Source organism: Girardinichthys multiradiatus, chromosome 12 (genome assembly GCF_021462225.1).
Source record: "Girardinichthys multiradiatus isolate DD_20200921_A chromosome 12, DD_fGirMul_XY1, whole genome shotgun sequence".
Taxonomy (NCBI): domain Eukaryota; kingdom Metazoa; phylum Chordata; class Actinopteri; order Cyprinodontiformes; family Goodeidae; genus Girardinichthys; species Girardinichthys multiradiatus.
In genome coordinates this window covers 20,869,925-20,879,036 of record NC_061805.1, presented here as the reverse complement: position 1 = coordinate 20,879,036, position 9,112 = coordinate 20,869,925, and the positions used below count along the sequence as shown (strand labels likewise).

At 37.3% G+C, this 9,112-nt stretch overlaps 1 protein-coding gene across 1 annotated transcript; it reads left to right on the top strand.

Annotated features, from left to right (window-relative positions):
- Positions 1 to 7,075: 7,075 nt before the first annotated feature.
- On the top strand, positions 7,076 to 7,945 carry LOC124877615 (G-protein coupled receptor 15-like). Its single transcript, XM_047380950.1, has one exon. It carries the CDS (start codon positions 7,076 to 7,078, stop codon positions 7,943 to 7,945), a length of 870 nt encoding a protein of 289 aa, XP_047236906.1.
- The last annotated feature ends 1,167 nt before the right edge of the window (positions 7,946 to 9,112 follow it).

Here is a 9,112-nt window from a genome sequence, read left to right as displayed (position 1 = left end):
CCACGGAGTTATATCTTGTTGCGGAATAAAAAGAAATATATGCTTGGCTTGATAATTAGGTGTTGAAATATCTTGGTTTAGTTAGGGAGGCACAGGAAAATTGACAAAATAACTTCAAAAAGATTGTTAGAGTAACCTAACGGTTTAAAGGCCTGTTTAACTTCAAATGTTGTAGATAAAAAGTCAATTTCCTGTTGCGTAGGTTTGATTAGATTTATTTAATTAAAGGGAATTTTAATATAAAGTCACTTTTGCAATACATTGTTTTCGCATGCTTCAGGGTTATCAGCAGTAAAGGATTTCTCATAATGGAGCAACCAAATAAACCAGTCTTCTTTAAACATCTTAATTAATGATAACCCGTATTGCATAAATCTACCTGCATTTTCTAGTTCGGGCCGTGTTATAGTACGTAGAAAACTAAAAGACCCCCCTTAAAATTAATATTAAAAAAAGAAAAATGAATTATACGAATGTTGGGGTTCAAAGGCTGGGCACCAGATGTGTAGAAGTGTGACGATTTACAGACTCCGCCTCCTACAACCAACTGAAACCAGGATGAAACCTCATTAATGACTTTCAGTCCAAATGCACTTTTACACTCTGTATTAACTTTAAATCTTTATTAAACAAACTGCATTTAATGACTTTGTCAAATGCTGAACAGGTAAAATGGTGACTTAGTTAAAAAAAAAAAAATACAAATATAATCTCTTCTGCTTTTGGTGTTGTTTTGAATGTTGTGGCTGCATGCCAAAGCTCTCTCCTGACCTCATGCGTCCAGACGTGAAATTACATCTTCGTGGAACTGCATCTTTCAACACTGCTTCCACATTGTTGAAAAAGCACGAATTAATATCCTCTCAAAATGATGTAACACATTTGCAGCACTTTGTTTTATTGAGACATACGTTTTAAAATAGCACGTAATAATACTTTTGACAAAATTTACAAAAAGAGAGGTTTTTATTAGACGTTAATAATATGGAATTCGACGTTTTTATATCTATTGGCCAAGAAGCAATTTTCCAAAACAGGTCTTAGTGCTTACAAATATATAATACAGAATCAGACACAAAGAAAATAACTTGTTGAGTTCCACAAGGTTCAATATTGGGACCAAAATGATCTGTTATCTAGCTAAATAATGTCTATCCAACAAATGTAAATCCCAACCTTTCATAGATGCTACAAATTTAGTTTATTCAGAGTTAGAAATAAAGGAAATGAAGGAGAAAAAATAAAATACTAAAAACTGCAAAACATTAAAAATCATGGTTAAAAGATTGTTTTATATGAATAAATTATGGATTAATGAAGATAAAACTAAGTTGTTTACGCTTGGTGATACAGACAGCTAGGATGCAACCCTTCAGGTAAATAGTGTTAAGATTACAGTTCACAAAAAAAAATCTTATGTGATTATACATCATAAACTCAGTTTGGAACCACATACAACACAATAAAAGTTCTGTTTGTTTTGTTGATTATTTTTGTTTCATACAGTATAAGTGACTGTTCTTTAGGTTTACCTGTTCTCAGTGTGACACGAATAGCCTAATAAAATGTAAAGACAGACGGTAGAAGTGAGGATCATCAGAGCAGTTAAACACAACAGCAGCCAACAGAAAAAATACAAATTAAGAATAAAATCAAAAGGAGTTCTGAATTGTAACTGGATAGATGTAGAAATGGGTTTTAAATATAGATTTAACATCCACTTCCACGTCTTTAAAGTAGCAAAATAATTATTTATTTTGCTATTTTGATACCATCACTGCTTGAACATCCAGCAAAAATCATTCTCTGTGTTTTTGTACATGAACCTGTCTTTGCAAAGCTGCAACCCATTGTTTCATTTGGACAACTAAGCATTTTTCAATAGCAGTAAAGCTGATAGGAATAAATGACCACAAAAGATTGAAAGGAGACAATTAACATCATTATCCTATATGAAGGGTATTGTACGGTCTTGAAATTTGTATTTATTTTATCAGACCTTTGTATAAATGACACAAATTAATCTAAAATGAACTATGATCACTGGTCATTAATAATCTCTATTGGACACTGGGTATGAACATTGAATAAACTATTCTAATAAAAAGTCTTAACATATGCAGTTGAAATATTAGGGAACTTTCAAAAAACACACACAAACAAGGAAAACAGACATGGCATACATCCAAAGAATGCTGACTTAAAAATCCATTTAACTGCTAAACTAAGCTGGAACTGGAGACTTAGAGGGGCCAAGCTGTTGGTGAAGTAACCTTTACAGAGAGAGAAAAAGAGAAAGGAATATGTTGGATCATTAGACCATTTTAACACACACAACACTGCTGTAACACCAAGGGCAAACAATGAAAGTAACAGAAAACAAGTTCTGAACTGTGACTGAATTGAGAAGGCCTTTCTGACTGGGACAGCCGATGTTTCACTTAATATTTTACTAATTTATTCTCATTTGTACAAATTGTTATTCTATTAATTTACCATTTTGTTTTATTTTTTCCTGCTTGTCACCTAAGCGGGAAATAAAGTGAATTTAATCTTTATTGCTTACAGGGGCAACCTAAATGTCTAATAACATTAATCTCTATTCCGCCTCCAGCACCTCACCTGTTTTTAGACCAGGGTCTCCACACTGTGGAGAAGAGTGCCACTCTGAGCGCTTTGCACCCTCTCAGGTACAGAACAGGAGTCAGAGCAGCGTTGACCCTTGGCAAGATACGAAGGGGATTGTGCCTTCATTCCTAAAAGTGTAGCAGGTAGTGCCAGTGAAATTACAGACAATAATGTGGCAGAACAAGGGGATCCAGGCCGCCAAGAAGAACGCAGCCACCAGCAGTATGAGGTAAACAGAGGAGCGCTTGTTGTCCCTCTCGTCAGTGGGCGGCTCTCTGCCCAGCTGGAAGGTAGCGATGATGAACAGCCTGATGATCAGTCCTATCATTATAACCACAGCAAATACGTTCCCGATGAATGTACCGATGCTGCTGATCTTACTGGCTGTCCCCACCGGGACCAGGTTCTGCACAGCCACGATGAAGAACGCATAGAACCGGTAGACGAAAATAACTATCAGGGTCCTGTTTCTGGGCATATTTAAAAGGAAACACTATGGCAGTGGTTCCCAACCTTGGTCCTCCGGGCCCCCTGTCCTGCATGTTTTAGATATTTCTCTGCTTTAACACGCCTGGTTCAGATGGTTGCAGTTCATCAATAGTCTGTTCATCAGCCATCAATTGAAATCAGGTGTGCTGAAGCAAGGAAACACCTAAAACATGCTGGATAGGGGGCCTTGAGGAACAGGGTTGGGAACCATTGCACTATGGCATGGTACCGGTCCGCTTGCGCGGCCAGGATAGCTATGAAGGACAGGCCCAGAAATGTGGGCACGATGTAAAACGTTCGGGTTGGGGACCGTTAATGATCTTTCACGTCAAGCGCACCGACGTAGTAATAAGAGACGCCGGTGCAGATGTCACTGAGGCAGGTGCTCAGCATGTACAGGAAGCGGTTCTCGCTGCGCAGCGACCTGCTCAGAAGAATGGAGAAGAACACAGACACGTTCAGGTAGATGATCGACACAGCCAAAGTAATGCTGAAAAGGAACACCAACACGTTCCCAAAGCTTGTCAGAGGAAACACAGGAGACGAAACATGGCTGATGTTAGTCATAGGTGCAGAGAAAACGCATTAGAGTCTCATTGCGCAGTAGATTGTTAGTAAGGCAGCTGTGCCCGTACAGCAGAGGGGCTTCTCTCTCATCTGACTTATGTGCATGCAGGAAACTATTAGCCTGAGTGAGCTTAATTCCCTTGAACAAAAGTGTCATGATAAAAATAGAGAGCATTATCTAACTAGTGTAAGGGGGCAATGTTGCTGCTATTTTATAGAAAATATTGATCTTTTACGATCATTATCATACATAGAATACAGTGCCTTGCAAAGGTATTCTTATTTCTTGGACTTCATGTTTTATCACCTTCAACGACAAAATGCAACATATTTACTGGAACTTTTTGTGATACCCCAATACAAAGTAGCCCATAAATGTGAGGTGGAAGGAAAATTATAAAGTTCTTTACAAATAAAATCTTAAAAGTTTTCTGTTAATTTTTTTTCAATGCCTTTTATTATGATACTTCTAAATAAAATCAAGTGCAACACATTGCCCTCAGAGGTAACCTAATTAATCCACTCTAGAAGTAATGTTACATAACGTATCAAACATAATAAAATAATTTGGTTAAAACCAAGTACATTAAGATAAATCACACTTCCTATTCAGTTGCACAAGTCATTGATTAAAAGGATAAAGGTAGTGCTTTTAATCTGCTCAGCATTGAATCATGACTTAACAATAGTGGAGAGGGTGAAAAAATGCCCTTTCTAAAAGAAACCTACAAAATTATAGACCAATTGTGTTATGGTTTGATTCTGTTTTATACAAACAGACAGCAAGATGACAATACTTTCTTTTCTTTGATTTTGCTTTAAATCTACAATAGCCTACTGTTCTGGGCTGCTTGTGTAATGTTCTAGCAAAATTTGCAACACTCTTGGACAAAGTCACTCTTGGACAGTGTTTCCCACCTATGCATGACACCCTTAACAGCTGCTGGGAAAAACGACCAACAACACTGCTTTGTGCATTTAGGATGCAACAGTCTGTCACTGAAGGAGCTCTCCAGTTCTGGACTGTACAACCATCTCTGCTCCCACCCGATCTATTAAGCTGTTTATATCACTTCTATTCTTTGCGCAAGTCTTCCATATTATTGTTTGTTTCTGAAAATATACAAAAGCCCACTTTGTAAAGTTCTTCCATGATCTTACTACACTTGTATGTTTTGTAGAATTTGCATGGTATTTTCATAAGTGTTTAGTTTTTCTTACTTTGTATATTAGACTTTACAGTAAAGTCCAACTTTAGGTGTATCTGTGTTCTTTCCATTTGCCTGCCACTTGCTGCTGATACACCAAATTTTTTAATTCAGGAACAAGTAAGGAATTGCAGTTTTGTGAGGTAGAGTAATTGTACAAATAGAATGACACAGTTGAAATTATGATGCAACAGATTATGTTAAGCCCTCTATCTTCTTTAGAGTAATTTACTATAGCTTCTTTTCAGCTACCTGGAAACTGTGTGTGGATATTCAAAGACTGTTTGGTTCTGTTGGATGTATAAGATGTTATAAATCAGGGTATAATTTGCTATAGTATTGAGACTATGTTGGGAGGTTGGTTCAAATTTAGGTTTTGAGGCTACAAAACTAAGTGAATAAAATGTTAAAGCTGATCCAGTTTTTAAACAGCTGTAAAAGAACAAATGTGACATGAAGATGATGCTCTACATAAGTATAGCTGGCTTCCGAAAAACATCTTAATCAAACAACAAAGTTGTAATACATTCTTTTCATGAGACCATGTGTACTTGCAATTCTGCGATACATTTTCACCTTTAAGACTGCTTTGAAATGTAACATTGGGTAATCTTTTTCATAATTTAGATTTAATTTTTACAACTACTTACCACAGACCAACCCATAAGAGAATTTCAGTGCTAGTGAAAATAATCCTGGTGAATATTATAGTGTTAAACCCACAGAAAAAAAACAAAAAACAATGTCTTGTGCTCCCTCATTTGCCCCATAGCCCCATAAGGTCATGTAGGCCTTATCTAAAAATATGTATACAACACATTCTTATCTGATTTTTTAGGTCACTAAACATGTTTTGAAAAATGCAGCACATACTGGAGGGATAATATATCCCATCTGGCCTAGGAACTCTTTGGGACCCCCCAGAATGAGCTGGAGGATGTTGCTGGGGAAAAAGATGTTTGGGATTCCCTCTTGAAAGAAAATGGATGGATGGATGGATGGATGGAAGGAAGGAAAACAGAGGAATGGGTCAGTATCTCCATTAATTGACCTTGGGTTTCTCCCCCACTAATCATGAACATATAAAACAATAAAATTTAGAGGATTTGGTATGAATGGTCGAACATTTACATACATCTGGATCCAGGATTTATTTAAAGGATTATTTATTGTTGCTTGACCGTGTGCGACAGGACCATGGTCTTTTTAAAGGACAAATGGGTCCAATTTATAATGAAATATAATCAAACTACTAAATACAGTCCAATTTAATTACACACTGTCCAACTGATCGTAAATCATTCTTACTTGTTTCTAAATGGTAAATAACATTTCTTCATTTCTCTTTAACCAGTAAAAGTTTGTCCAGTCTGCCAGGCCACCGTCCGCCCTGCCCTCTCAGGTCATCATCCACCCAATCACTTTCAAGTTTTATGAAATAAACAAATAAAGAGTGAGTTAGAAAACCTACGTGTGGTTTATTTAAACAAATGAGTACTATTAAAGTTTTGACCAAATACTTTTGGTCAGATCAGTCAGAATGAGGTGCAACAATCGCACATCTTATAGTAAAACAACTGTTTTACAGTAATTTTATCATCAGTAGAACCCGTCTCTAATTATCTAACACATATTGCTAAATGATTATATGAAAATGTGTGTTTTAAAAACCCAATCTAATATATATATAATGTAGTGACTATAGTGATATTGAGTCTTTACCCCAAACTTCATGTGCTTGGTTTGATATTAACCTTCTGCCTTCTGTTGTTGATTGCGATGCGAATCGGGTAAAGGTGTCGTCTGAAAGAAAGAAAGAAAGAAAGAAGAAAGAAAGAAAGAAAGAAAGAAAGAAAGAAAGTGGTTTATCGCGTGAATAAAGTTTCACACTGTTTACTTTTATATCACTTTTAGTCAAGAAAAGGGAGAAATTTGAAATTGTAAAGTTTACATTTTGAATAAAAACAAAAAAGTGTTTATGAGTGAAGTTGGATGATCTTATAACGCATGACCGCTAGATCTCTATAAACATAAAAAATTATCTTACTTTTATTAATTTGCTTATTTTTCGACCTATTTGAGAACCTAACCCCTCCCTCTCTGGATGTTTGTCTCAATCCAAAGCACCGACACCGTTCAACCTATAAAAATGATGAAGGCTGCTTCTTTCTTGGAGCGTCAGGATGCTCCTTAATACCACCTTTCCTCTGTCGGTAAATTTTGACCGTCCGGAGGATTTCCTCATTTTCATTTTCCACATTCTGTTCGCCACCAGCGCCGTGCTGGTGGCCGGCTCGGTTGTCATCGGGATCTCATCCAACCGGTCCCTGCGAGGCCAGAACCGGTTCATCTTCATGCTGAACACCAGCATCAGTGACACTCTGACCGGCTTCTCGGTCTACTACCTCGGCCTCTTCGATGTCCAAGAGGGTTACCCCTCCAGGAACGGGACCTTTTACATTTTACCCTCATTCCTCGGTGTTAATGTCCTTACCTTCCTGTTTGCTCAGTTCGACCGCTACCTTGCTGTGTGCCACCCTTTCTTTTACAACCGCTACATAACAAGACCTGCTGTGATTTCAGTGTGCGGGTTCTGCTGGATCTACACCTACTTGACTCTGACGATGCAGAACTTAGTGCCTATCTCAAAAGCGGCTCAAATAAATGCCTTCGGTGTGATGACCCTGCAGGTTATAGTTCTCATTAAGGTGGTCATGACGGTTAAACTATACATCATAGCCAGGGGTCAACTGGTGAGAGAGGCGCCCAGCGCAGACTGGGCCAGCAAAACGGAGTCTCTGCGCATCATTGTGATTGTGGTCATATGTTTCTTGGCTCTGTGGGGCCCTTCCTTTATTAACATCATTGTCAGGCAGCTGACTGGGAAGGGGCTCAGGTTCAGAAATGAAGCCACCAACCTGTTTGCCACCATGGCGCGGATGAACGCGCTGTTCACTCCGGCTTTGTACATCTGGGGCAGCCCGGCGCTGCGGGGGGCCGTTTGGAGAGCAGTGTGGCGGAGGGTCTGCCCCTGGAGGAGAGGAAGGTTTTGAGCTTTCACCCAAAAACCTGTTTTTTTTTTTAACTTGTATCCAACCTGTAGTCTTAAACATGACCGGGGTGACATTTAAGCAAGGACCTTCACCATCAAAGCCATAAAGAAGATAGACTTCAGTGCAAGTTGGCAGGCCGCGTTATTCTGATTTAATATGAATTTCTGAAAAACACGATTTTTACGCCTCTAAATGGACCAAATAAAACGAAATTCACAACGCAATAATTTGTATTTCTAAATGAGATTTGTGTTATTTTTAAATGTACAAAATCAAAAACCTGTCTCTACAGAGGTGCTTTGCAATAAGTCGAGTATGTTTTTACAGAAAGTTCAACTGTCAGGTTTTTTTTTTTTATATAACTAATTTGAGATGTTTTGTAACAGCTTCATGATGGCGTTTTTATATGGAGAGTCTTTATTTATTTGATATTTTCTTAGGTATTTTATCACATGGCACCCATTGTTATTATTTTCGGAATTTACTTTTGTATAATTAGTGTTAATTGTAAATCAGACAAAATCATAACAACATAAAGTTATTTTTGGACACAATCAATGTGTTTATAAAGTCCCGTTTTGTATTAACTGACACCTAAAGTAAAGAGTTTTATATTTTATTTTATTTTTGCTATATTTTATTTTACGGTGAAATGCAATCTACAACAATATAGTGTGCTAAACTTCAAAATAACATTACATTCACATGAAAATGTAGTGATAAAAGTCATTAGTCATTATGCCTTGACCACATATTTGTTTACTGTGTTTGTGAAGAAGACTGGCTTTTAACCATATATCCAGCATGAAACAGTATGTTCAGATATGGCAACAAATATTGACATCTGTGATTTTCAGTCATTTTTAAGCGTTTGTTTATAATGAGAGGGTGCTGGTGTTACAACTGTTGACAGCAATTTTAGAAACTTCACCTGTATCATGACAAAGCCTTCCCTTTATTGTTAAAGGCGATGTAAACCAAACAGACGAAAATATTTTTGAAGGTGTGTTGTTATGATTGAGATCTCACTTGCATTATTTTAAATGTAATGCGGATTCCATAGTTGTACAATCAACGATATAGACAGAACCCCTCTGCGCTTGGCAAGAGTCGTATAATTGCCCTTCATTACGTAAGAAAGTGTAAATAAAACCGTGCGTAATGACA

What these genes read in the sequence shown, in the direction of transcription:
- LOC124877615 (XM_047380950.1), top strand. Translation starts at nt 7,076, where the DNA reads ATGCTCCTTAATACCACCTTTCCTCTGTCGGTAAATTTTGACCGTCCG.